The 27138-nt window shown below is 45.9% G+C and overlaps 1 protein-coding gene across 1 annotated transcript; it reads right to left on the reverse strand.

The window, feature by feature from the left end:
- Nucleotides 1-1668: 1668 nt before the first annotated feature.
- hdlbpb (high density lipoprotein binding protein b) lies at nt 1669-27118 on the reverse strand. Its single transcript, XM_029666787.2, has 28 exons — nt 27009-27118; nt 25706-25785; nt 25111-25204; nt 24592-24746; nt 24264-24482; nt 23849-24055; nt 23146-23361; nt 22199-22405; nt 21930-22037; nt 21391-21495; nt 21021-21099; nt 20798-20937; nt 20580-20684; nt 20365-20478; nt 20191-20277; nt 19923-20054; nt 19433-19651; nt 19027-19248; nt 18521-18739; nt 11333-11477; nt 10749-10873; nt 10423-10527; nt 9977-10111; nt 9757-9900; nt 2820-2999; nt 2457-2573; nt 1905-2051; nt 1669-1774 (listed from the first exon to the last, which is right to left on the reverse strand). Exons 3-28 carry the CDS (start codon nt 25184-25186, stop codon nt 1682-1684), a joined length of 3801 nt encoding a protein of 1266 aa, XP_029522647.2. The 5' UTR covers nt 25187-25204; nt 25706-25785; nt 27009-27118; the 3' UTR covers nt 1669-1681.
- Nucleotides 27119-27138: the final 20 nt, after the last annotated feature.

Genomic DNA, 27138 nt, shown 5'->3' on the forward strand with positions numbered 1-27138 from the left:
ATGGAGAGAAGGGGATAGCGGAGAGATGGAGAGAAGGGGATAGCGGAGAGAAGGGGATAGAGGAGAGATGGAGAGAAGGGGATAGAGGAGAGAAGGGGATAGAGGAGAGAAGGGGATAGAGGAGAGAAGGGGATAGAGGAGAGATGGGGATAGAGGAGAGATGGGGATAGAGGAGAGATGGGGATAGAGGAGAGATGGGGATAGAGGAGAGATTGAGAGAAGGGGATAGAGGAGAGATGGAGAGAAGGGGATAGAGGAGAGATGGAGGAGAGATGGAGAGAAGGGGATAGAGGAGAGATGGAGAGAAGGGGATAGAGGAGAGATGGAGAGAAGGGGATAGAGGAGAGATGGAAGAGAGATGGAGAGAAGGGATAGGGAGAGATGGAGAGAAGGGGATAGAGAGAGATGGAGAGAAGGGGATAGAGGAGAGATGGAGAGAAGGGGATAGAGGAGAGATGGAGAGAAGGGGATAGAGGAGAGATGGAGAGAAGGGGATAGAGGAGAGATGGAGGAGAGATGGAGAGAAGGGGATAGAGGAGAGATGGAAGAGAGATTGAGAGAAGGGGATAGAAGAGAGATGGAGAGAAGGGGATAGAGGAGATGGAGAGAAGGGGATAGAGGAGAGATGGAGAGAAGGGGATAGCGGAAAGATGGAGAGAAGGGGATAGAGGAGAGATGGAGGAGAGATGGAGAGAAGGGGATAGAGGAGAGATGGAGAGAAGGGGATAGAGGAGAGATGGAGAGAAGGGGATAGCGAGAGATGGAGAGAAGGGGATAGCGGAGAGATGGAGAGAAGGGGATAGAGGAGAGATGGAGAGAAGGGGATAGAGGAGAGAAGGGGATAGAGGAGAGAAGGGGATGGAGGAGAGATGGAGAGAAGGTGATGGAGGAGAGATGGAGAGAAGGGGATAGAGGAGAGATGGAGAGAAGGGGATGGAAGAGAGATGGAGAGAAGGGGATAGAGGAGAGATGGAAGAGAGATGGAGAGAAGGGGATAGAGGAGAGATGGAGAGAAGGGGATAGAGGAGAGATGGAGAGAAGGGGATAGAGGAGAGATGGAAGAGAGATGGAGAGAAGGGAATAGAGGAGAGATGGAGAGAAGGGGATAGAGGAGAGATGGAGAGAAGGGGATAGAGGAGAGATGGAGGAGAGATGGAGAGAAGGGGATAGAGGAGAGATGGAAGAGAGATGGAGAGAAGGGGATAGAAGAGAGATGGAGAGAAGGGGATAGAGGAGAGATGGAGAGAAGGGGATAGAGGAGAGATGGAGAGAAGGGGATAGCGGAGAGATGGAGAGAAGGGGATGGAAGAGAGATGGAGAGAAGGGGATAGAGGAGAGATGGAGAGAAGGGGATAGAGGAGAGATGGAGAAGAGATGGGGAGAGGGAGATGGAAGAGAGATGGAGAGAAGGGGATGGAGGAGAGATGGAGAGAAGGGGATAGAGGAGAGATGGAGAGAAGGGGATAGAGGAGAGAAGGGGATAGAGGAGAGAAGGGGATAGAGGAGAGATGGAGAAGAGATGAGGACGTGCTCTTTTTTCCTCTGGCCTTCCTGGGTTGCTGGTTGAGGGTAACAGCTGCGAAAGAGCAAAAAAATGAAAAGGGGGGAGGAGGCGAAGGCGAGTAGCGATTTGTCCAGTGTTTGTTCTTTCCCTCTCCTCTCTCTTGTTTTTCCAGATGTCTCAAAACTTCTTGGGGCCCCAGGCGGAGGTCTGTTTTGGGGCCAGGCCTGCGCCGAAGGCGGGGAAGTCCTCAGCATTACTCATATCAGGAGCCTGAGACACACAACGTCAGAACAACCTCACGATGACGAAGATATAGGCCTACATGATAATGACTATTGATGACGAGGAGGATACTGATAAAGATGACAAAAAGAATTAGGACGAGAATCAAGACACACACCTTGTCGTTCCAGGGGGCGTCCCGCACCACAAAGCCCTTGGCCGCCGCCCCGCTGATGTCGCCACCCCCAACCCCCCCCCCCACTCCATAGCGGGACGGGGGCTTCATGTAGGCAGCCATCGTCTCGGTCTCTGTCACACTCAACATCTAGCATGGAATATTGGAGAGACAGTAGTCAAATAAGAAGGGAGAAAGTAAGATAGTAGCAGGAGAGACAGAGAAAGACAGACAGAGAGAGACAGACATAGAGACAGAGAGAGACAGACAGAGAGACAAAGAGAGAGAGACAGACAGAAAGACAGACAGAGACAGACATAGAGAGACAGACAGACAGAGACAGCGAGACAGAGACAGACAGAGAAAGACAGACAGAGAGAGAGAGAGAGACAGAGACAGACAGACAGACAGACAGACAGACAGACAGACAGACAGACAGACAGACAGAGAGAGAGAGAGAGAGAGAGAGAGACACTTTGCATGACGGCATAGGCCGAGGCACAGTTTGTCAAGTTTACTCCATATGCTGATAATTGTCTCTCGTCCATTACTCACATATTCCTCCTCCAGATTGAGGAGGTGGTCGACGGCGTTGTCCACACTCTCTGGTAGTCCAGTCACTGTCACCCTGCCTGGGTCCTCTGAACCCGGCTGGGGAAACCGGATGTCCACCTAAACACACACGACAGAGGAGAGAAACCATGCCACGTCAGAGTGTGGCACAAACACGGCTTCATTTGCATCCACAACATACTGTAGTTGTTAACATTTCAAAATAAAGGGCCTAACAAATGGACTCCCGGAGGTACTGCCACAGAAAAAGAAAAAAGTCTCCCTCTAAAAACAAAACAAACTGGTGCTGCGATGTCGTGCGTCGCTGTGAACCCTGGGGTTCAATCACCCCCCCCACGCCCGTACCTTGAACTCTTCCATGGTCTTGCGGACGGCCTTGCCGCGGGCCCCGATGATGCGTGCGTGTGTGCGGGGGTCCAGGTGCACGTCTTGGCTGACCATCTCCTGCAGTGTTGACACCAGCAGCTCGATGGCTGACCGCGCCTCTTCTGTGTTACGCTCATACCCAGAGATCACTATCACATCCTGGAAGAGAGAGAGAGAACAGAGAGAGAACACTATCACATCCTGGGAGAGAGAGAGAGAGAGAACAGAGAGAGAACACTATCACATCATGGGAGAGAGAGAGAGAGAACAGAGAGAGAACACTATCACATCCTGGGAGAGAGAGAGAGAGAACAGAGAGAGAACACTATCACATCCTGGGAGAGAGAGAGAGAACAGAGAGAGATCACTATCACATCCTGGGAGAGAGAGAGAGAGAGAACAGAGAGAGAACACTATCACATCCTGGGAGAGAGAGAGAGAGAGAACAGAGAGAGATCACTATCACATCCTGGGAGAGAGAGAGAGAACAGAGAGAGAACACTATCCCATCCTGGCAGAGAGAAAGAGAGAACAGAGAGATCACTATCACATCCTGGAAGAGAGAGAGAGAGAGAACAGAGAGAGAACACTATCACATCCTGGGAGAGAGAGAGAGAACAGAGAGAGATCACTATCACATCCTGGGAGAGAGAGAGAGAACAGAGAGAGATCACTATCACATCCTGGAAGAGAGAGAGAGAACAGAGAGAGATCACTATCACATCCTGGGAGAGAGAGAGAGAGAACAGAGAGAGAACACTATCACATCCTGGGAGAGAGAGAGAGAACAGAGAGAGAACACTATCACATCCTGGGAGAGAGAGAGAGAGAGAACAGAGAGAGAACACTATCACATCCTGGAAGAGAGAGAGAGAACAGAGAGAGAACAGAGAGAGAACAGAGAGAGAACAGAGAGAGATCACTATCACATCCTGGGAGAGAGAGAGAACACTTATCACATCCTGGCAGAGAGAGAGAGAACAGAGAGAGAAGACTATCACATCCTGGCAGAGAGAGAGAGAACATAGAGAGAACACTATCACATCCTGGCAGAGAGAGAGAACAGAGAGAGAACACTATCACATCCTGGCAGAGAGAGAGAGAACAGAGAGAGAACACTATCACATCCTGGGAGAGAGAGAGAGAGAACAGAGAGAGAACACTATCACATCCTGGGAGAGAGAGAGAGAGAACACTATCACATCCTGGCAGAGAGAAAGAGAGAACAGAGAGATCACTATCACATCATGGGAGAGAGAGAGAGAACAGAGAGAGATCACTATCACATCCTGGGAGAGAGAGAGAGAACAGAGAGAGATCACTATCACATCCTGGAAGAGAGAGAGAGAACAGAGAGAGATCACTATCACATCCTGGGAGAGAGAGAGAGAACAGAGAGAGAACACTATCACATCCTGGAAGAGAGAGAGAGAACAGAGAGAGATCACTATCACATCCTGGGAGAGAGAGAGAGAGAACAGAGAGAGAACACTATCACATCCTGGGAGAGAGAGAGAGAACAGAGAGAGAACACTATCACATCCTGGGAGAGAGAGAGAGAGAGAACAGAGAGAGAACACTATCACATCCTGGAAGAGAGAGAGAGAGAGAACAGAGAGAGAACAGAGAGAGAACAGAGAGAGATCACTATCACATCCTGGGAGAGAGAGAGAGAACAGAGAGAGAACACTATCACATCCTGGCAGAGAGAGAGAGAACAGAGAGAGAACACTATCACATCCTGGCAGAGAGAGAGAGAACAGAGAGAGAAGACTATCACATCCTGGCAGAGAGAGAGAGAACATAGAGAGAACACTATCACATCCTGGCAGAGAGAGAGAACAGAGAGAGAACACTATCACATCCTGGCAGAGAGAGAGAGAACAGAGAGAGAACACTATCACATCCTGGGAGAGAGAGAGAACAGAGAGAGAACACTATCACATCCTGGGAGAGAGAGAGAGAGAACACTATCACATCCTGGCAGAGAGAAAGAGAGAACAGAGAGATCACTATCACATCCTGGCAGAGAGAGAACAGAGAGAGAACACTATCACATCATGGGAGAAAGAGAGAGAACAAAGAGAGAACAGAGAGAGAACACTATCACATCCTGGGAGAGAGAGAACAGAGAGAGAACACTGTCACATCTTGGGAGAGAGAGAGAGAGACAGAGAGAGAACACTATCACATCCTGGAAGAGAGAGAGAGAGAACAGAGAGAGATCACTATCACATCCTGGGTTGAGAGAGAGAGAGAAACAGGGTTGAGAGAGAACACTATCACATCCTGGGAGAAAGAGAGAGAACAGAGAGAGAACAGAGAGAGAACACTATCACATCCTGGGAGAAAGAGAGAGAACAGAGAGAGAACACTATCACATCCTGGGAGAGAGAGAGAGAGAGAACAGAGAGAGAACACTATCACATCCTGGGAGAAAGAGAGAGAACAGAGAGAGAACAGAGAGAGAACACTATCACATCCTGGGAGAGAGAGAGAACAGAGAGAGAACAGAGAGAGAACACTATCACATCCTGGGAGAGAGAGAGAGAGAGAGAACACTATCACATCCTGGGAGAGAGAGAGAGAGAGAGAACAAAGAGAGAACAGAGAGAGAACACTATCACATCCTGGGTTGAGAGAGAGAACAGAGAGAGAACACTATCACATCCTGGGAGAGAGAGAGCGAACAGAGAGAGAACACTATCACATCCTGGGAGAGAGAAAGAGAACAGAGAGAGAACACTATCACATCCTGGGAGAGAGAGAGAGAACAGAGAGAGAACACTATCACATCCTGGGAGAGAGAGAGAGAGAACAGAGAGAGATCACTAATCACATCCTGGGAGAGAGAGAGAGAACAGAGAGAACAGAGAGAGAACAGAGAGAGAACACTATCACATCTTGGGAGAGAGAGAGAGAGAACAGAGAGAGAACACTATCACATCCTGGAAGAGAGAGAGAGAGAACAGAGAGAGATCACTATCACATCCTGGGTTGAGAGAGAGAACAGAGAGAGAACACTATCACATCCTGGGTTGAGAGAGAGAACAGAGAGAGAACACTATCACATCCTGGGAGAAAGAGAGAGAACAGAGAGAGAACAGAGAGAGAACACTATCACATCCTGGGAGAAAGAGAGAGAACAGAGAGAGAACACTATCACATCCTGGGAGAGAGAGAGAGAGAGAACAGAGAGAGAACACTATCACATCCTGGGAGAAAGAGAGAGAACAGAGAGAGAACAGAGAGAGAACACTATCACATCCTGGGAGAGAGAGAGAGAACAGAGAGAGATCACTATCACATCCTGGGAGAGAGAGAGAGAACAGAGAGAGATCACTATCACATCCTGGAAGAGAGAGAGAGAACAGAGAGAGATCACTATCACATCCTGGGAGAGAGAGAGAGAGAACAGAGAGAGAACACTATCACATCCTGGGAGAGAGAGAGAGAACAGAGAGAGAACACTATCACATCCTGGGAGAGAGAGAGAGAGAACAGAGAGAGAACACTATCACATCCTGGAAGAGAGAGAGAGAACAGAGAGAGAACAGAGAGAGAACAGAGAGAGAACAGAGAGAGATCACTATCACATCCTGGGAGAGAGAGAGAGAACAGAGAGAGAACACTATCACATCCTGGCAGAGAGAGAGAGAACAGAGAGAGAACACTTATCACATCCTGGCAGAGAGAGAGAGAACAGAGAGAGAAGACTATCACATCCTGGCAGAGAGAGAGAGAACATAGAGAGAACACTATCACATCCTGGCAGAGAGAGAGAACAGAGAGAGAACACTATCACATCCTGGCAGAGAGAGAGAGAACAGAGAGAGAACACTATCACATCCTGGGAGAGAGAGAGAGAGAGAGAACAGAGAGAGAACACTATCACATCCTGGGAGAGAGAGAGAGAGAACACTATCACATCCTGGCAGAGAGAAAGAGAGAACAGAGAGATCACTATCACATCATGGGAGAGAGAGAGAGAACAGAGAGAGATCACTATCACATCCTGGGAGAGAGAGAGAGAACAGAGAGAGATCACTATCACATCCTGGAAGAGAGAGAGAGAACAGAGAGAGATCACTATCACATCCTGGGAGAGAGAGAGAGAGAACAGAGAGAGAACACTATCACATCCTGGAAGAGAGAGAGAGAACAGAGAGAGATCACTATCACATCCTGGGAGAGAGAGAGAGAGAGAACAGAGAGAGAACACTATCACATCCTGGGAGAGAGAGAGAGAACAGAGAGAGAACACTATCACATCCTGGGAGAGAGAGAGAGAGAGAACAGAGAGAGAACACTATCACATCCTGGAAGAGAGAGAGAGAACAGAGAGAGAACAGAGAGAGAACAGAGAGAGATCACTATCACATCCTGGGAGAGAGAGAGAGAACAGAGAGAGAACACTATCACATCCTGGCAGAGAGAGAGAGAACAGAGAGAGAACACTATCACATCCTGGCAGAGAGAGAGAGAACAGAGAGAGAAGACTATCACATCCTGGCAGAGAGAGAGAGAACATAGAGAGAACACTATCACATCCTGGCAGAGAGAGAGAACAGAGAGAGAACACTATCACATCCTGGCAGAGAGAGAGAGAACAGAGAGAGAACACTATCACATCCTGGGAGAGAGAGAGAACAGAGAGAGAACACTATCACATCCTGGGAGAGAGAGAGAGAGAACACTATCACATCCTGGCAGAGAGAAAGAGAGAACAGAGAGATCACTATCACATCCTGGCAGAGAGAGAACAGAGAGAGAACACTATCACATCATGGGAGAAAGAGAGAGAACAAAGAGAGAACAGAGAGAGAACACTATCACATCCTGGGAGAGAGAGAACAGAGAGAGAACACTGTCACATCTTGGGAGAGAGAGAGAGAGAACAGAGAGAGAACACTATCACATCCTGGAAGAGAGAGAGAGAGAACAGAGAGAGATCACTATCACATCCTGGGTTGAGAGAGAGAACAGAGAGAGAACACTATCACATCCTGGGAGAAAGAGAGAGAACAGAGAGAGAACAGAGAGAGAACACTATCACATCCTGGGAGAAAGAGAGAGAACAGAGAGAGAACACTATCACATCCTGGGAGAGAGAGAGAGAGAGAACAGAGAGAGAACACTATCACATCCTGGGAGAAAGAGAGAGAACAGAGAGAGAACAGAGAGAGAACACTATCACATCCTGGGAGAGAGAGAGAACAGAGAGAGAACAGAGAGAGAACACTATCACATCCTGGGAGAGAGAGAGAGAGAGAGAGAACACTATCACATCCTGGGAGAGAGAGAGAGAGAGAGAACAAAGAGAGAACAGAGAGAGAACACTATCACATCCTGGGTTGAGAGAGAGAACAGAGAGAGAACACTATCACATCCTGGGAGAGAGAGAGCGAACAGAGAGAGAACACTATCACATCCTGGGAGAGAGAAAGAGAACAGAGAGAGAACACTATCACATCCTGGGAGAGAGAGAGAGAACAGAGAGAGAACACTATCACATCCTGGGAGAGAGAGAGAGAGAACAGAGAGAGATCACTAATCACATCCTGGGAGAGAGAGAGAGAAGAGAGAGAACAGAGAGAGAACAGAGAGAGAACACTATCACATCTTGGGAGAGAGAGAGAGAGAACAGAGAGAGAACACTATCACATCCTGGAAGAGAGAGAGAGAGAACAGAGAGAGATCACTATCACATCCTGGGTTGAGAGAGAGAACAGAGAGAGAACACTATCACATCCTGGGTTGAGAGAGAGAACAGAGAGAGAACACTATCACATCCTGGGAGAAAGAGAGAGAACAGAGAGAGAACAGAGAGAGAACACTATCACATCCTGGGAGAAAGAGAGAGAACAGAGAGAGAACACTATCACATCCTGGGAGAGAGAGAGAGAGAGAACAGAGAGAGAACACTATCACATCCTGGGAGAAAGAGAGAGAACAGAGAGAGAACAGAGAGAGAACACTATCACATCCTGGGAGAGAGAGAGAACAGAGAGAGAACAGAGAGAGAACACTATCACATCCTGGGAGAGAGAGAGAGAGAGAGAGAACACTATCACATCCTGGGAGAGAGAGAGAGAGAACAAAGAGAGAACAGAGAGAGAACACTATCACATCCTGGGTTGAGAGAGAGAACAGAGAGAGAACACTATCACATCCTGGGAGAGAGAGAGCGAACAGAGAGAGAACACTATCACATCCTGGGAGAGAGAAAGAGAACAGAGAGAGAACACTATCACATCCTGGGAGAGAGAGAGAGAACAGAGAGAGAACACTATCACATCCTGGGAGAGAGAGAGAGAGAACAGAGAGAGATCACTAATCACATCCTGGGAGAGAGAGAGAGAACAGAGAGAACAGAGAGAGAACAGAGAGAGAACAGAGAGAGAACAGAGAGAGATCACTATCACATCCTGGGAGAGAGAGAGAGAGAGAGAGAGAACAGAGAGAACAGAGAGAACAGAGAGAGATCACTATCACATCCTGGGAGAGAGAGAGAGAGAACAGAGAGAACAGAGAGAGATCACCACCACATCCTGGGAGAGAGAGAGAACAGAGGGATAACAGAGAGAGATCACCTGGGAGAGAGAGAGAACAGAGGGATAACAGAGAGAGATCACCTGGGAGAGGAGGGGGAAAAAGAGAATAAGAGAGTGGATGTGTAAATGAGAAAGACAGCACGGGAGATGGAGAGGAGAATTAGGTGCAGGAGGGAGGTGTGGAGTTTAGAAACAAGAGGGGAGAGGATGAGACGGGGAGGGATGAGAACACAAGAAAGAACAGAGAGAACTGTAAACACAAAAATGACAAAGGAAAGATGAGAGGGAATGGTGGAAGAGAGCGAGAGAGAGAGAGAGAGAGAGAGAACAACAGAAAATAGCAAGACACACACACTCCTGACCTGCAGTTCGTCCCCTTTATCTGGGAACTGGACGTTGACGTCGTGGTCTTTGCGGATCTGAGAGATGACCGCTCCCTTCCGGCCAATGATCTTGGGGTGGAACTTAGGATCTACTGAGATGGAGACCTTGAAGCTCCTCAAGGCCTGGAGGGACAGGGAGATAAACTAGTCAGTACTGTGTGTGTGTGTGTGTGTCTCCCTATTTAGTGTGTGTTCCTACCCTGTCCTCCTGTTCAGCCTGTAGTTCTTTGACTCTCTCCAGCAGGCCTGACTTGGCTCGCTCTACGTTGGCCACCTGACCTGTCACCTTGATCACATCCGACTGCTGCTCCGGCTGGGGTACCCAGATGTTCACCTACACACAAACACACCGAGACACACACAGGGAGTTACAGTACAGAGTCAAATTTAGTCCGATTTTCCCACGGTTTCTTAGAGAAGGCACAGTAGAACAACTATCAGTTTGACGGCAATCTGATCAAGACCAACTTAACATGAGGTAACGCACTAAAATATAAATGATTTGCAGAATTGAATATCAGGGACGACAGTAGTTTGCGTGTCAAAAAGGCTATGATGAGCAAATGCAGTGTGCATTACATCAAGATTGAACGTCAGAGCTGCAGTTTTACACGTCCACCAGAGGAGGGCGATGGAGCTCCATACCTCATACTCCTCCATCATCTTCCTGATGCCACTGCCCTTCTGACCAATGATGTAACGGTGTAGCTCAAAGGACACCTCAACATCCTCCGTGACGGGGACCAGAGCCTGGAGGGTGTGTGTGTGTGTGTGTGTGAGTGAGTGAGTGAGTGAGTGAGTGAGTGAGTGAGTGAGTGAGTGAGTGAGTGAGTGAGTGAGTGAGTGAGAAAGAAAGAGAGAGAGAGAGAGAGAGAGAGAGAGAGAGAGAGAGAAAGAGTGTGAGGAAAAAAATAAAGGACACAACACTCTCCCAACAGAGTGTGAAAAGTTAACATCTTAACAGTTTATACCAGTAGGGCGATCTTTGCCAGCTCACACTTCTCCGTCCGCCCTGAGATGGTGATGACGTCACACTTGCGAAGGACAAACTCCACCTCCGGGCTGGCGTCACCATTCTCCTGAGGGGGCTCCTGTCCTGCAGCGTCACCATGGCAACAAGAACACGTTTTTTTGGGAGTTTCTGGTGAAACTCCGGATGTTCAATTTCAAGATGACGTGTTTTGAACCAAACAACAAAAATGGGGTCATGTTTTTTTTAGGTAGAAATGAAGGTGCCGGATAGGTGTAGGTTAACCCATTACAGTCTAAGCCCTGTCTAAACCAGGGGAGAGGGGGGTTCTACTAAACTATATGGATTTTTTTTTAAGGTCATACCAAGGATCATTTAGCTATTTGATTTGGAATTTTAAGGCCCCTGGATGTATAAAAAAAAAAAAATCTATACATATTGGATTACATTTTATGTTGTTGACCTTACTGCTATTAGCCCATGCAAACACATTGAATAACAGAGTCACTACATGGAACAACAGACACCCCCCCCAGCCTCCATATACACAGTACTTCCATTCATTTCCAGACCGCCTTGGCTGACCTGCTGTGTTGTTGTCGTCTCTCTCCGGGAACTTGACCTGCACCTCGTAATCTCTGGTGATCTGCTGGATCCTGACGCCTTTAGGCCCCATCACAGCCCTGTGGTACCGCTGGGGGACCGCCACCTCAACACTCACCTGGGCCTCCTGGAGGGAGGGAGGGAGGGTGACGGTCATCAAAACAGACTACACAATGGTCGACTTCCTGCCCCGACTAGAAGCGCAGGCGTTGCATTACATCAACCAAGGGATGCGTGCCACGTCACCAATGGTGCCGTCAGGCATCACACTATCATTTCAAATGTGTCAATGAGTGTCTTTAGTTGTAGTTAAAGCTGTGACCCCTTATTGATGTCACTTGTTAAATCCACTTCGATCCATGTAGATGAAGGGGAGGAGACATGTTAAGCCTTGAGACGTGGATTGTGAGTGGGCAAGACAGCAAAATGTAAGTGCCTTTGAACGGGGTATGGTAGTAGGTGCCAGGCGCACTGGTTTGTGTCAAGAACTGCAACGCTGCTGGGTTTTTCACACTCAACAATTTCCCGTGTGTATCAAGAATGGTCCACCGCCAAAAGGACATCCAGCCAACTTGACACAACTGTGGGAAGAATTGGAGTCAATATGGGCCAGCATCGCTGTGGAACGCTTTCGACACCTGGTAGAGTCCATGCCCCTATGAATTGGGGATGTTTTGAGGGAAAAGGGGGTACAACTCAATATTAGGGAGGTGTCCTTAATGTTTTGTACACACAGTATATTTATAGTGATTTCGGAAAGTATTCAGGCCCCTTGAATTTTTCCCCATTTTGTTACGTTACAGCCTTATTCTAAAATGGATTAAATTCATGTTTTTCCTCATCAACCTACACAATACACCATAATGACTAGAGGTCGACCGATTAATCGGAATGGCCGATTAATTGGGGCCGATTTCAAGTTTTCATATCAATCGGAAATCGGTATTTTTGGGCACCGATTTGCCGATTATTATGAATTTTTTTACACCTTTATTTAATCTTTATTTAACTCGGCAAGTCAGTTATAAGAACACATTCTTATTTTCAATGACGGCCTAGAAACGGTGGATTAACTGCCTCGTTCAGGGGCAGAACGACAGATTTTCACCTTGTCAGCTCGGGGGATCCAATCTTGCAACCTTACAGTTAACTAGTCCAACACAATAACGACCTGCCTCTCTCTCGTTGCACTCCACAAGGAGACTGCCTGTTACGCAAATGCAGTAAGCCAAGGTAAGTTGCTAGCTAGAATTAAACTTATCTTATAAAAAACAATCATAATCACTAGTTAACTACACATGGTTAATGATATTTCTAGATATTATCTAGCGTGTCCTGCGTTGCATATAATCTGACTGAGCATACAAGTATCTAAGTATCTGACTGAGCGGTGGTAGGCAGAAGCAGGTGCGTAAACATTCATTCAAACAGCACTCTTGTGCGTTTTGCCAGCAGCTCTTCGTTTGCGCGTCAAGCATTGCGCTGTTTATGACTTCAAGCCTATCAACTCCAGAGATGAGGCTGGTGTAACCGAAGTGAAATGGCTGGCTAGTTAGCACGCGCTACTCGCTCTGAGCCTTGGGGTGGTTGTTTCCCTTGCTCTGCATGGGTAACGCTGCTTCGATGTGGTGGCTGTTGTCGTTGTGTTGCTGGTTCGAGCCCAGGGAGGAGCGAGGAGAGGGACGGAAGCTATACTGTTACACTGCCAATACTAAAGTGACTATAAGAACATCCAATAGTCAACGGTTAATTAAATACGAATGGAATAGAGGGAAATAGTCCTATAATTCCTATAATAACTACAACCTAAAACTTCTTACCTGGGAATATTGAAGACTCATGTTAAAAGGAACCACCAGCTTTCATATGTTCTCATGTTCTGAGCAAGGAACTTAAACGTTAGCTTTTTTACATAGCACATATTGCACTTTTACTTTCTTCTCCAACACTTTGTTTTTGCATTATTTAAACCAAATTGAACATGTTTCATTATTTACTTGAGGCTAAATTGATTTTATTGATGTATTATATTAAGTTAAAATAAGTGTTCATTCAGTATTGTTGTAATTGTCATTGTTACAAATACATAAAAATAAAAGAAATTGGCCGATTAATCGGTATCGGCTTTTTTGGTCCTCCAATAATCGGTATCGGTGTTGAAAAATCATAATCGGTCGACCTCTAATAATGACAAAGCAAAAACAGGATTTCAATTTAAGGCCCACAGTTGACAGTGCATGTCAGAGTAAAAACCAAACCACGAGGTTGAAGGAATTGTCCGTAGAGCTCTGAGACAGGATTATGTTGAGGCACAGATCTGGGGAAGGGTACCAAAAAAATGTCTGCAGCATAGAGTTGCTGTCATTACTGCATAGAGTTGTTGTCATTACTGCATAGAGTTGTTATCATTACTGTATAGAGTTGTCATTACTGCATAGAGTTGTTGTCATTACTGCATAGAGTGGTCATTACTGCATAGAGTAGTTGTCATTACAGCATAGAGTGGTCATTACTGTATAGAGTTGTCGTCATTACTGTATAAAGTTGTTGTCATTACTGTATAGAGTTGTCATTACTGTATAGAGTTGTTGTCATTACTGCATAGAGTTGTCGTCATTACTGCATAGAGTTGTCATTACTGCATAGAGTAGTTGTCATTACTGCATAGAGTGGTCATTACTGCATAGAGTAGTTGTCATTACAGCATAGAGTTGTTGTCATTACTGTATAGAGTTGTCATTACTGTATAGAGTTGTTGTCATTACTGCATAGAGTTGTTGTCATTACTGCATAGAGTTGTTGTCATTACTGCATAGAGTTGTTGTCATTACTGTATAGAGTTGTTGTCATTACTGCATAGAGTTGTTGTCATTACTGTATAGAGTTGTTGTCATTACTGTATAGAGTTGTCATTACTGTATAGAGTTGTTGTCATTACTGCATAGAGTTGTTGTCATTACTGTATAGAGTTGTCATTACTGCATAGAGTTGTTGTCATTACTGTATAGAGTTGTCATTACTGTATAGAGTTGTTGTCATTACTGTATAGAGTAGTTGTCATTACTGCATAGAGTTGTTGTCATTACTGCATAGAGTTGTTGTCATTACTGCATAGAGTTGTTGTCATTACTGTATAGAGTAGTTGTCATTACTGTATAGAGTTGTTGTCATTACTGCATAGAGTTGTTGTCATTACTGTATAGAGTTGTTGTCATTACTGTATAGAGTTGTTGTCATTACTGTATAGAGTAGTTGTCATTACTGTATAGAGTTGTTGTCATTACTGCATAGAGTTGTTGTCATTACTGTATAGAGTTGTTGTCATTACTGTATAGAGTTGTTGTCATTACTGCATAGAGTTGTTGTCATTACTGCATAGAGTAGTTGTCATTACTGCATAGAGTTGTTGTCATTACTGTATAGAGTTGTTGTCATTACTGTATAGAGTTGTTGTCATTACTGTATAGAGTTGTTGTCATTACTGCATAGAGTTGTTGTCATTACTGTATAGAGTTGTCATTACTGCATAGAGTTGTCATTACTGTATAGAGTTGTCATTACTGCATAGAGTTGTCATTACTGTATAGAGTTGTTGTCATTACTGCATAGAGTTGTTGTCATTACTGTATAGAGTTGTTGTCATTACTGTATAGAGTAGTTGCCATCACTGTATAGAGTAGTTGTCATTACTGTATAGAGTAGTTGTCATTACTGCATAGAATTGTTGTCATTACTGTATAGAGTTGTTGTCATTACTGTATAGAGTTGTTGTCATTACTGTATAGAGTTGTTGTCATTACTGTATAGAGTTGTCATTACTGTATAGAGTTGTTGTCATTACTGCATAGAGTTGTTGTCATTACTGTATAGAGTTGTTGTCATTACTGCATAGAGTTGTTGTCATTACTGTATAGAGTTGTTGTCATTACTGCATAGAGTTGTCATTACTGTATAGAGTTGTTGTCATTACTGTATAGAGTTGTCATTACTGTATAGAGTTGTCATTACTGTATAGAGTTGTCATTACTGCATAGAGTTGTTGTCATTACTGTATAGAGTTGTCATTACTGCATAGAGTGGTCATTACTGTATAGAGTTGTCGTCATTACTGTATAAAGTTGTTGTCATTACTGCATAGAGTTGTCGTCATTACTGCATAGAGTTGTCATTACTGCATAGAGTAGTTGTCATTACTGCATAGAGTGGTCATTACTGCATAGAGTAGTTGTCATTACTGCATAGAGTTGTTGTCATTACTGCATAGAGTTGTCATTACTGTATAGAGTTGTCATTACTGTATAGAGTTGTTGTCATTACTGCATAGAGTTGTCGTCATTACTGCATAGAGTTGTCATTACTGCATAGAGTAGTTGTCATTACTGCATAGAGTGGTCATTACTGCATAGAGTAGTTGTCATTACTGCATAGAGTTGTTGTCATTACTGCATAGAGTTGTTGTCATTACTGTATAGAGTTGTCATTACTGTATAGAGTTGTTGTCATTACTGCATAGAGTTGTTGTCATTACTGCATAGAGTTGTTGTCATTACTGCATAGAGTTGTTGTCATTACTGTATAGAGTTGTCATTACTGTATAGAGTTGTTGTCATTACTGCATAGAGTTGTTGTCATTACTGTATAGAGTTGTCATTACTGCATAGAGTTGTTGTCATTACTGTATAGAGTTGTCATTACTGTATAGAGTTGTTGTCATTACTGTATAGAGTTGTCATTACTGCATAGAGTTGTTGTCATTACTGTATAGAGTTGTCATTACTGCATAGAGTTGTCATTACTGTATAGAGTTGTTGTCATTACTGCATAGAGTTGTTGTCATTACTGCATAGAGTTGTTGTCATTACTGTATAGAGTTGTTGTCATTACTGTATAGAGTTGTTGTCATTACTGTATAGAGTTGTTGTCATTACTGTATAGAGTTGTTGTCATTACTGCATAGAGTTGTTGTCATTACTGTATAGAGTTGTTGTCATTACTGTATAGAGTTGTTGTCATTACTGCATAGAGTTGTTGTCATTACTGCATAGAGTAGTTGTCATTACTGCATAGAGTTGTTGTCATTACTGTATAGAGTTGTTGTCATTACTGTATAGAGTTGTTGTCATTACTGTATAGAGTTGTTGTCATTACTGCATAGAGTTGTTGTCATTACTGTATAGAGTTGTCATTACTGCATAGAGTTGTCATTACTGTATAGAGTTGTCATTACTGCATAGAGTTGTCATTACTGTATAGAGTTGTTGTCATTACTGCATAGAGTTGTTGTCATTACTGTATAGAGTTGTTGTCATTACTGTATAGAGTAGTTGCCATCACTGTATAGAGTAGTTGTCATTACTGTATAGAGTAGTTGTCATTACTGCATAGAATTGTTGTCATTACTGTATAGAGTTGTTGTCATTACTGTATAGAGTTGTTGTCATTACTGTATAGAGTTGTTGTCATTACTGTATAGAGTTGTCATTACTGTATAGAGTTGTTGTCATTACTGCATAGAGTTGTTGTCATTACTGTATAGAGTTGTTGTCATTACTGCATAGAGTTGTTGTCATTACTGTATAGAGTTGTTGTCATTACTGCATAGAGTTGTCATTACTGTATAGAGTTGTTGTCATTACTGTATAGAGTTGTCATTACTGTATAGAGTTGTCATTACTGTATAGAGTTGTCATTACTGCATAGAGTTGTTGTCATTACTGTATAGAGTTGTCATTACTGCATAGAGTGGTCATTACTGTATAGAGTTGTCGTCATTACTGTATAAAGTTGTTGTCATTACTGCATAGAGTTGTCGTCATTACTGCATAGAGTTGTCATTACTGCATAGAGTAGTTGTCATTACTGCATAGAGTGGTCATTACTGCATAGAGTAGTTGTCATTACTGCATAGAGTTGTTGTCATTACTGCATAGAGTTGTCATTACTGTATAGAGTTGTCATTACTGTATAGAGTTGTTGTCATTACTGCATAGAGTTGTCGTCATTACTGCATAGAGTTGTCATTACTGCATAGAGTAGTTGTCATTACTGCATAGAGTGGTCATTACTGCATAGAGTAGTTGTCATTACTGCATAGAGTTGTTGTCATTACTGCATAGAGTTGTTGTCATTACTGTATAGAGTTGTCATTACTGTATAGAGTTGTTGTCATTACTGCATAGAGTTGTTGTCATTACTGCATAGAGTTGTTGTCATTACTGCATAGAGTTGTTGTCATTACTGTATAGAGTTGTCATTACTGTATAGAGTTGTTGTCATTACTGCATAGAGTTGTTGTCATTACTGTATAGAGTTGTCATTACTGCATAGAGTTGTTGTCATTACTGTATAGAGTTGTCATTACTGTATAGAGTTGTTGTCATTACTGTATAGAGTTGTCATTACTGCATAGAGTTGTTGTCATTACTGTATAGAGTTGTCATTACTGCATAGAGTTGTCATTACTGTATAGAGTTGTTGTCATTACTGCATAGAGTTGTTGTCATTACTGTATAGAGTTGTTGTCATTACTGTATAGAGTAGTTGCCATTACTGTATAGAGTAGTTGTCATTACTGTATAGAGTAGTTGTCATTCCTGCATAGAGTTGTTGTCATTACTGTATAGAGTTGTTGTCATTACTGTATAGAGTTGTTGTCATTACTGCATAGAGTTGTTGTCATTACTGCATAGAGTTGTTGTCATTACTGTATAGAGTTGTTGTCATTACTGTATAGAGTTGTCATTACTGCATAGAGTTGTTGTCATTACTGTATAGAGTTGTTGTCATTACTGCATAGAGTTGTCATCATTACTGCATAGAGTTGTCATTACTCTATAGAGTAGTTGTCATTACTGCATAGAGTGGTCATTACTGCATAGAGTAGTTGTCAGTACTGCATAGAGTGGTCATTACTGCATAGAGTAGTTGTCATTACTGCATAGAGTTGTTGTCATTACTGCATAGAGTTGTTGTCATTACTGCATAGAGTTGTTGTCATTACTGCATAGAGTTGTTGTCATTACTGCACAGAGTTGAGTTGTTATTCATAAGTTATTACAAACTATTTTACATATCACGCATTGGCTTGAGTCAATATAAGACTACACACTTCAGAACACATAAACAGAATGGAACACACCACCCCAGACCCCCACACACACACCAACCTACCAGATCCTCTATGATCTCCTGGATTCTTCGTTTGGCTGCCTCCACACAGTCCTTGGCCCCCTTCAGTGTGATGCGGTCGCTGTGAGTCCCGGTGCGGGGGAAGCTGACCGCCACGCCGCCGTATTCCTCCGCCAGCTCCCTCAACACCTGGCCTCGCCGGCAGACAAAGTACCGGTGGTGCCGCGTCTCCACAACCATGCTGTCCTCCACCACGTCGTCCTGAGAGAGAGGGGGGAGAAGGGACAGAGAGGAGGGGGTGGGGGAGTAGGAAGATGGGGGATCAGTAAAACAGAGGTAGAAAAAAAATGTGACCCCTCTGAGCTTCGTAAATTACAGACCAACAAAAAAACGAAAAATATATGCCTTTCTCTATGCTGTTAATATCCACAGTTTCAAATCTTGAACATGTTAAGTTACTGGACGAGCGCCTCTGTTTAAAAGCTTTTGCTTCTCTTTCTACCTACTGAACAGGAATCTGTTCCAACAGAAATCATCCGGACTAGTACCAGGTTTTTGACGAGTGTCTCCAGTTCTTTCTGGGCCAGTCTGACAGCCTCCTCCCTGCCTATGATGGTGATGAGCTCCTGCTCCGGCTCGTCGGGAGACGGGAAGATGATGCGAGCGCCCGTCCTGTCCCGCACACCACGGATGTTTACCCCTCCCTTTCCAATCAGGAACTTGTGGTACTCCGGCTTGGCCTGCAGCTCCGCCGTGAAGTTGTTCACTTGCTGAAAAACGAGAAGAAAGAGGAGAGAAAGAGAGGAGGTGTAAGAGACTGGTGCTATTCAATTAAACCCAAAAATGTGAAACCGATTCTTCCACATTCTGCCTAATTCATGAAGGCGGGGAGGGGGTGGTGGTGGTGGGGGACAGACCTCCTTGCCATTTCTCCTCTACCTCCTCCTCCCTCACCTTCTCTTCAGCCAGTTGTAGTAGCTGTCTCTTGGCCCTCTCCACCTCCCCGGCGGGCCCTCTGACGGTCACCCTGTCTGACCCGGAGCCCTCGGAGGGGAAGTGGATGTGCACCCCGCCACAGTCCTCCATGACGGCCCGCACCAGGCAGCCCTTAGAGCCTATCAGAGAGTTGTGGAGCTTGGCCGGGATGGTCACATCTGACTCCTTGATGTTGGCCTGGAGAGAGAGAGAAAGGAAGGAAGGAAGGGAGGGAGGGGGAATGGTTGAATCATCGAGAGAGAGGGAGAGAGAGCGACAGAGAGAGACACTGGAGAGAGAAAGAGAGAGCGACAGAGAGAGAGAGACACTGGAGAGAGAGAGAGAGACAGAGAGACACTTGAGAGAGAGAGAGACAGAGAGAGAGAGAGAGACACTTGAGAGAGAGACACACACACACACACACACACACACACACACACACACACACACACACACAGTGTTCTCTCACCAGTTCTCTCTGGATGGCTAGGATCCTGTCTCTGGCTGCTTCACAGTGGTTCTTTCTCCCAGTGATCACTATCATCTCACTGTTACTGTTCTCTGTGGGCAGGTCAATCTTAGTGGTGGTCTCCTCACGGATCTGTGGGACACACGCACAAACACACATCATAAGAATGGCATACATTTTAAATGGAGGTTATTAGTTACAAGCATGTGTCAACACTTTAAAGTTAGACCAATATTTTGTCCTACTCTTCACACATTTCGTCTCTCACCTTTTTGATGTTGGCGCCTCCTTTGCCGATGATGTTTTTGTGGAACTGTTTGAAGATGGGGATGGAGAGGGAGAAGCTGTTCTCCATCTGAGAGAAAAACAAAAAGGAGCGGTGAGTAACCAGGAAGTGGTCCATTGTAAACAGGAAGTAATGCATGAATCAGTGAGGTCGTACCAGGTCTGCGATGAGTTTTGCCAGAAACTTGGCACACTTCTCCACCTCGTTCTTGGGCCCTCTCAGCTGCACAATGTCACTCTTCTGAGCCGGGTCGGGGAAATTGATCATGACCTGAAAGAGAGCGTCCAAAATAAGTCCCGATTTCACACTAGAATGGGAAGTTATACTCCTAATATCATAAAGGGATAAAAAAAAAAGTTGAACCTTGTTACCTCTGGGAACTTATCCCGGACCTCTTTGATCTTCTCCCCTTTCTGGCCGATGATGGCGCGGTGGAACTTCTGCTCGACAATCAAGTCTTTGGTACGCTCGTTCTCCTGCCCAGGGGGGTAAAGAACAGTTGTCACCATTGAATATGGACTCCGTCCAAGTTGCCGGGCCACTATCCCAAATGAATGGGAGAGGATGGCACCCCCCCCGCCATCCTCACCATCCTCTGTGCCATTTCCATCAGCTCCCTGCGTGCCAGCTGCACCCCCTTGGGGTCACCCTCGATCCGGACCAGGCCGCTTCGATCCGGCTCCTGGGGGATCCACACCGACACCTTGTACTGCTCTTTAATCCGGTTAACTGAAAAACACAGCATGGGATTTACATGGCTATATATTAGAAAGAGTGTGTGTGTGTGCGTGTGTGTGTGTGTGTGTACTCACTGTTGGCTCCATTCTTGCCGATGAGGTGTCTGTGAAAGCGCTGGTCTATGTTGACGTCAGTGTAGTCCATCCTCACCAGCTTAACACCAGGAAACAGGGTTTACATGTTAGAGTAGACGGCCTGGTTCCTTGCAAGATGTCCTCATATCTAGGGAGTTTCTGTACGTTGGTGGGTTAGGACTGGGCTGCTGTTAATGCATTTGGAAAAGGTGTCATTTGAACAAAACGTATTGAGCGATACATCGATATAGATCAGTTGTGTGTGTGTGTTTGTGTGTGTGTGTGTGTGAGAGAGTGAGACGGCGACATGCAGCTCTGCGGTGGGAACGAGGAGCCGTCACGCAGCTCCGCGGTGGGGGCCCGAACTCACCAGGTCTCTGATGATGTCTTGTATCTGAAGCTGGGCCTGCTCCACCTCCTCCGTGGGGCCCTCCAGGGATATCCGCTCCTCGCCGTCTGTGAACTCAATGTGAACCTAAACACACAGGGGTTAAAGGTCAGGGGTCAAGCCACTTAAAGGGGTCATCTGGTTCTGGCTCCCTCCACATGTCAGCTCAGTGAGCTAAGTGTGTCTCAATGTAGCTAGGGAGGTAAAGAGCTTGAATCCCTGGAGTGCAGCAGGTATATCAGGCTTTTTAAGAGTAATCCATAAGTAGTGCACTATACAGGGATTGGTTGGCGCTACTGACAGACATGTGTCTGAGCCAAGCACTTCCCAGGCGGGTGAGTGTTGTTGTTAACCACCTAAACATATAAACTCATGTTTCTGTCTGCAACCAAATATTTTGCCATATCCCTCGCTCCATCTCTCCCCCTATCCCGCCTCTCTCCCCAATTCTCTCTCTCTCTCCCCTCTCCCACCCTATCCCGTCTCTCACACTCTCATGTCGACCTCTCACTCTCACACACCTTGGGTAGCTGCTGTGTGATGCGTCCGATGTTCTGTCCCTTCTTTCCGATGATGAAGCGATGGAGCCAGGCCGGGGCCGTCACCTCCACCACCATCACACTCTTGGCCTGCAGACAGAGAGGCAATCAGGATCAGACACACACGCTGTATATCTCTCTCACACACACACAACGTGATTAATAAACTACTTGACTTGTTGATTAAAAGCAGAAAACAAATCAGCAAAAAAGACAATCGCTCCTCTCCTCTCCCCACTTCCTCCAATCACCTTGGCGTAGACCTGTGTAAGTGCAGGGCCCAGCTTGTCCGGCTCGCCCCTCAGGATGATGGTCTCCGAGCAGGAGTCCAGCGGGGGCATCTCCACAGAAACCCCGGTGGTCTCCATGATCTCATGCAGGCTGTTGCCTTTAGGCCCCACAATGTACTTGTGCTGCGACTTCTTCACCTCCACTGAGATGGTGGTGGTCTTTCTCTTCTGGAGGACGTGGGGGAGGCGAGGAAGGGGGAGGAAGAGGAAGGGAGAGGAAAGGGGAGGGGTGACAGAGGGGAAAGGAAAGAGGCAGACAAAAAAAAAGAGACAAAGTGTGCATGGGAGAAAGAGAGAGTGAGAGAGAGTGGAGAGTAGAGAGTCTCAGGTACAGTATAGTATTATGCAGTAAAGTACCATTAGCATTCCCATCCTATTGTCTTTCCCTTCCACTAGAATCCATACCCATTATCTCTGCCTGCTCTGTATCACCAACCCACAAACGGCTCCACTGTAGCACAATGTCTCCTTCTCTTCGTCCTCTCTATGGTTCTCTGCACGGTCCTCCATCCATCCTTTACACACTCACTTTCCCTCACCATGAACCTCTATTGTCTAACACCGTCTGCTTCTGTGAAATCGTGTCTAAGACGCACAAATCCATACAGTCCAGCGTCAACCACAACGCCCCCAGGCTGTGCGCACACAGGCACACACAGAGGGGGGGGAATCCGTTAGCGTTGATGTTCTGTGATTGACTGCTGTTTTGTAGGTTCCTAACAGTGTTCAGCGAGCACGCCTGTGTAGTTTATTGTATAGTGGTTCCTAAGCAACCCGCTCCCTCTCAAACCCAACCTTGACATCAAACACTGACAAAAGGTAAGTCAATGTCATTCAGCGATACATTTGCTTGGATATTATGTGAAGATGTCGGGTTCGGGTCAGCTCTCGCTCTCACACACACACACCTTCTCGTCGTAGATGGCCCGTATGCGGCTGATGGCGAGGGCGACAGCCTCCTTCTCCCCGGTGATGACGATCTCGTCCTTGTGCAGGCTGGGCGGGGGGATGCTGACGCGGGCCCCAGTCTCTTGACACAGTTCCTGGACCAGACGGTTGTAGGCCCCAGCGATGAACGGGTGGAACACCTTCTCCAGGGAGAGACGCTCCACTGCTCGCTTGTCCTGGAGGAGAGGAGATGGAGAAAAATGTCAAACGATCAAGTATTGTATGACACACACACATATCTACACCATACGTAACCATATCAACATGGGTCTTTTTGTCTGGGTTTCATACCATATCATTAGTAGGGCTGTGACGATAACGCAATTTTATTCCATGGCAAAAAATGAAAACACGACGTGGACCATTCTCTTTCTTGTCCTTTAAAAATCTGCTGTATGTAAAATATTGTGTGCTAATGTGTAAATAAACGTGACTCTAGATGACAACATAATGATGTTTGTTTCCAACATTAGGGCTGGTTTCATAAAAAAGTTAAAGCCGCTTCGTGTTCTGTTTCCTTTCCACGATACTAACAAGTATTGCGATACTGGCATCGTCCCGGCCCTAATAATTAGTATGTCAAAAAAAGAATTAACATATCGCTCAAAGCTGAAGCGTCTCTGTCATCATCATTTTTCCCTTTGACCCCTGGCCCCCCCTGACCTGTTCGGCTGATATCAGCAGTATCTCGTGACGAGCCTTCTCGATGCCCTCCTTGGTGCCTGTGATTCTGATGTTGAGGCTGGGGTCGTCAGGTCGGGGGATGGCGATCTTCGTGGCCGTTTTCAGCTCCAGCTCCTGGAGTTTCTCACCGTTCTTACCGATCACAAACCGGTGGTGCTCCTTGGGGATGGCCACCGTGGCCGAAGCCTGTGAACAAGGGAGGGGAGGATGGGTGGAGGGAGGGAGGGATGGAGGGAGAAACACAAATGTATATCGCAATAACAATAAATATGATCGGTATGACATTTGATATATCGTCCAACCCTACGCTGAACATGGAGAGCCTTTATAACGTTATGCACCTGGGAATGGAGATTGGATTGAAAAACTAAAATTGAAAAACTAAAATCTGAACCTGTGTCTGCAGCCGAGACACGATCTCCTTACGGGCCTTCATGACAGAGTCCAGTTTCCCAGTGACCATGATGGAGAGGCCCTGGTCCTTGGCCAGCGAAAGCTCGATGTGAGCCCCCGTCCTCTGCATGATGTCCAGGCACACCTTGGCCTCCTCGCCCCCGTCACCAAACTGGCTGTTGTCCTTGTAGCGCCGCTCCTCCAGGGGCACGTTGAACACCTGGGAGAAGGAGAGGGAGGAGGAGGAGGAGGAGGGGGGAGAAGGTGGTGTGATGCTGAGACCACAACAGACTGTGTTGTACGTGTGCTTCGACATATGGGCCCGTTACCTGGGTGATGACAGAGGCTTTGATGGGTCTGATCTTGGAGCCCCACGCCCCGGCAGGCTCTCCAGACTTGTCCCCCGGAGCTCCCTTATTCTCCGGGAGCGGAGGGAAGGCCTCCAGGTAGGTGGGGATATAGGCCTCATCCTCGGGTACACCGCCTTGAAGCATTGGAGGGATGGATGGACAGAGAGAGCGACAGAGACATGGAAATAGAGGGGTAGAAACAAAGGCAGAAAGAGAGATTAATGCAACCTCAAAGGCAGAAAATGCCAAACCGACACTCAAAACACAATCCAAAATCCATACAGACTTAGCAATAGCCTTAAAGCGTTTTCTTGACCAGAGGTTACATTCCTGACGTAGAAAGCGTAAAAGGAAGTTCCCACATTCTGTTTTAAGCGGACAAGGAAGCTTGGCTGAAGAATTATGTATCCCTGAAAACCGGATGCATTTGCTTGTAGGCAACTCCAATAAGGGTGAGTAAATAAAACTCTATCCACTGGTCCCAGACCAGTAGAATACCTGTCATCTCCTGGTCTTTGATTCCGCTGCGGTGCTCGGCAAAGCTCTCCGGGGTCAACACAGCCACAGAGCTCATGGTTCAAGAGTTATTCCACTGGAAGAGAAGGTGAAGAAGACACGGAAAGAGGATAGTATTAAACGCTGAGCCATACGTTTGTGGTCCCAAACTGCTTCCTCAAGTGTGACAGCCCACCATAAATACCGACTGGAGACAATTATTTGATCATTAATAGCCTGATAAGAGTTCTCTCTAGACCACCCCTCTCCTCATATACTGCACTCTCTTTATAATTTAGGCCTACGGTTCCTTCTCCAGTATTATATCCTCAGTGGGTTTCTAGTCCCAGAAGAGAGAGCGACTCCCACTAGGGTAGTGGTTTAGCACCTGAGATTCAGCACCAATTAAAACCACACACACCTTGATGGAAAATACATCGACTACAACACATCCATAGGCTAAACCTTTGAGTTACAACAGATTTACGATTTCGATCTCGTGAAGGAAAAACAGAGATAACGTATAATGGGAAGACATGCGTTTAAACTTTGTGCCAATAGCTATCCACCTTTCCTGGCCAGAGAGACCGGCACTCACCTGCAAAAGGTCAGTTACCAGAGAATCCGTCCTGTTGGTGGCTACCGTAATCGTTTCAGTGCGACTCTGCGGGTTTGGTCCTGGAGGGAAAGACAGAGACATACAGAGGAAAGAACAATCAAAAGCCCAGTGTGGGGGCTGGTCAAAACAGTACTAACAAACACAGAGGGGAAAACACTGACAAGCAAAGATTTATCAAATACACCTTTCATCTTCCTCTTTGGCTTACCTCTCTCTCTCTCTCTCTCGCTCTCTCTCTCTCGCTCTCTCTCGCTCTCTCTCTCTCTCGCTCTCTCTCTCTCTCGCTCTCTCTCGCTCTCTCTCTCTCGCTCTCTCTCTCAGACACACACACCAAAACAACAAGCTCCCTCACCCCACAACCCCAGTGATTTTGTTAGCCCTCAAGAGTAGGAACCAGGCCCCTGCTGTGGTGGTTCATGTCCAGGGGCCGGCAGGAGCAGCAGTAAATAGATGGTACTATGGATAGACTCCCGCTCTCTTCTCCCCCTGTTCTGGCTCCTTCCCTGGACACCTGTGCGTGTGTGTGTGTGTGTGTGTGTGTGTGTGCCCTGAAGACCTGACAGCCTAATTGGCCCCTCTGCCTGGGAGCAGAAAGGAGCACCAACTACCTTCCGCTGGGATGAGACTCACAGTGCACGCACACACACACACACACACACAGCTCTGAGCTTTAAACTTAAACCTGATCTTTAAACTTAAACCTGATCAACAGAATTGTGGACATGCAAACAGAGTTAACAAACAGGATTGGGGTCATGATAAACCCAACCAACAACACAAAACACATTGTTCAGTACGTGTAACACACACACACACGCGCGCACGCGCGCACGCACGCACGCACGCAGTGGATAGTGAACTAGTACATTGCTGAATAATGCGCATAACTAAGCATTTATTGTTTCATCCATGATAGCTAGCCACATAATGAACATAAGCTAGCTACAGTAACTAACGTTAGGCATTCAGCGAAATAACAGTCAGGCTGACAGGCTAACGTTGACTGATAATCGGCTAACAAGCCTGCTATAATGTATATGGATTAGCTAGCTACCATTAGCTAGCTAGCCAGACAGATAACGGTAACAGTATTTTGCATCGCTAGCTGTACTGTTACTTTAGCTGGCTAGCTAACTATAGCTGGTGTTATTACACATTTTATAGCTACTGTACTGTACTGTACTACTGTTGTGATCATGTTCTCCACAATACTTGCAATCTCTTACATTGAAATTACATATTGTATAACAACACACATATTCTAACGTGTAAGTAATCGTACCTTGTAAGACGAAATTTAAATGCTCTTCAATTTGACGGGTGATGTAAACACACGCTCCCTCACATATTCAACCACTGATTGGTCTGAAAGCGTTTCCCTAGCGGCGGAGGGGTTTCCACGTACGGTTAGT

This window comes from Oncorhynchus nerka, linkage group LG8 (assembly GCF_034236695.1).
Source record: "Oncorhynchus nerka isolate Pitt River linkage group LG8, Oner_Uvic_2.0, whole genome shotgun sequence".
Lineage (NCBI taxonomy): Eukaryota > Metazoa > Chordata > Actinopteri > Salmoniformes > Salmonidae > Oncorhynchus > Oncorhynchus nerka.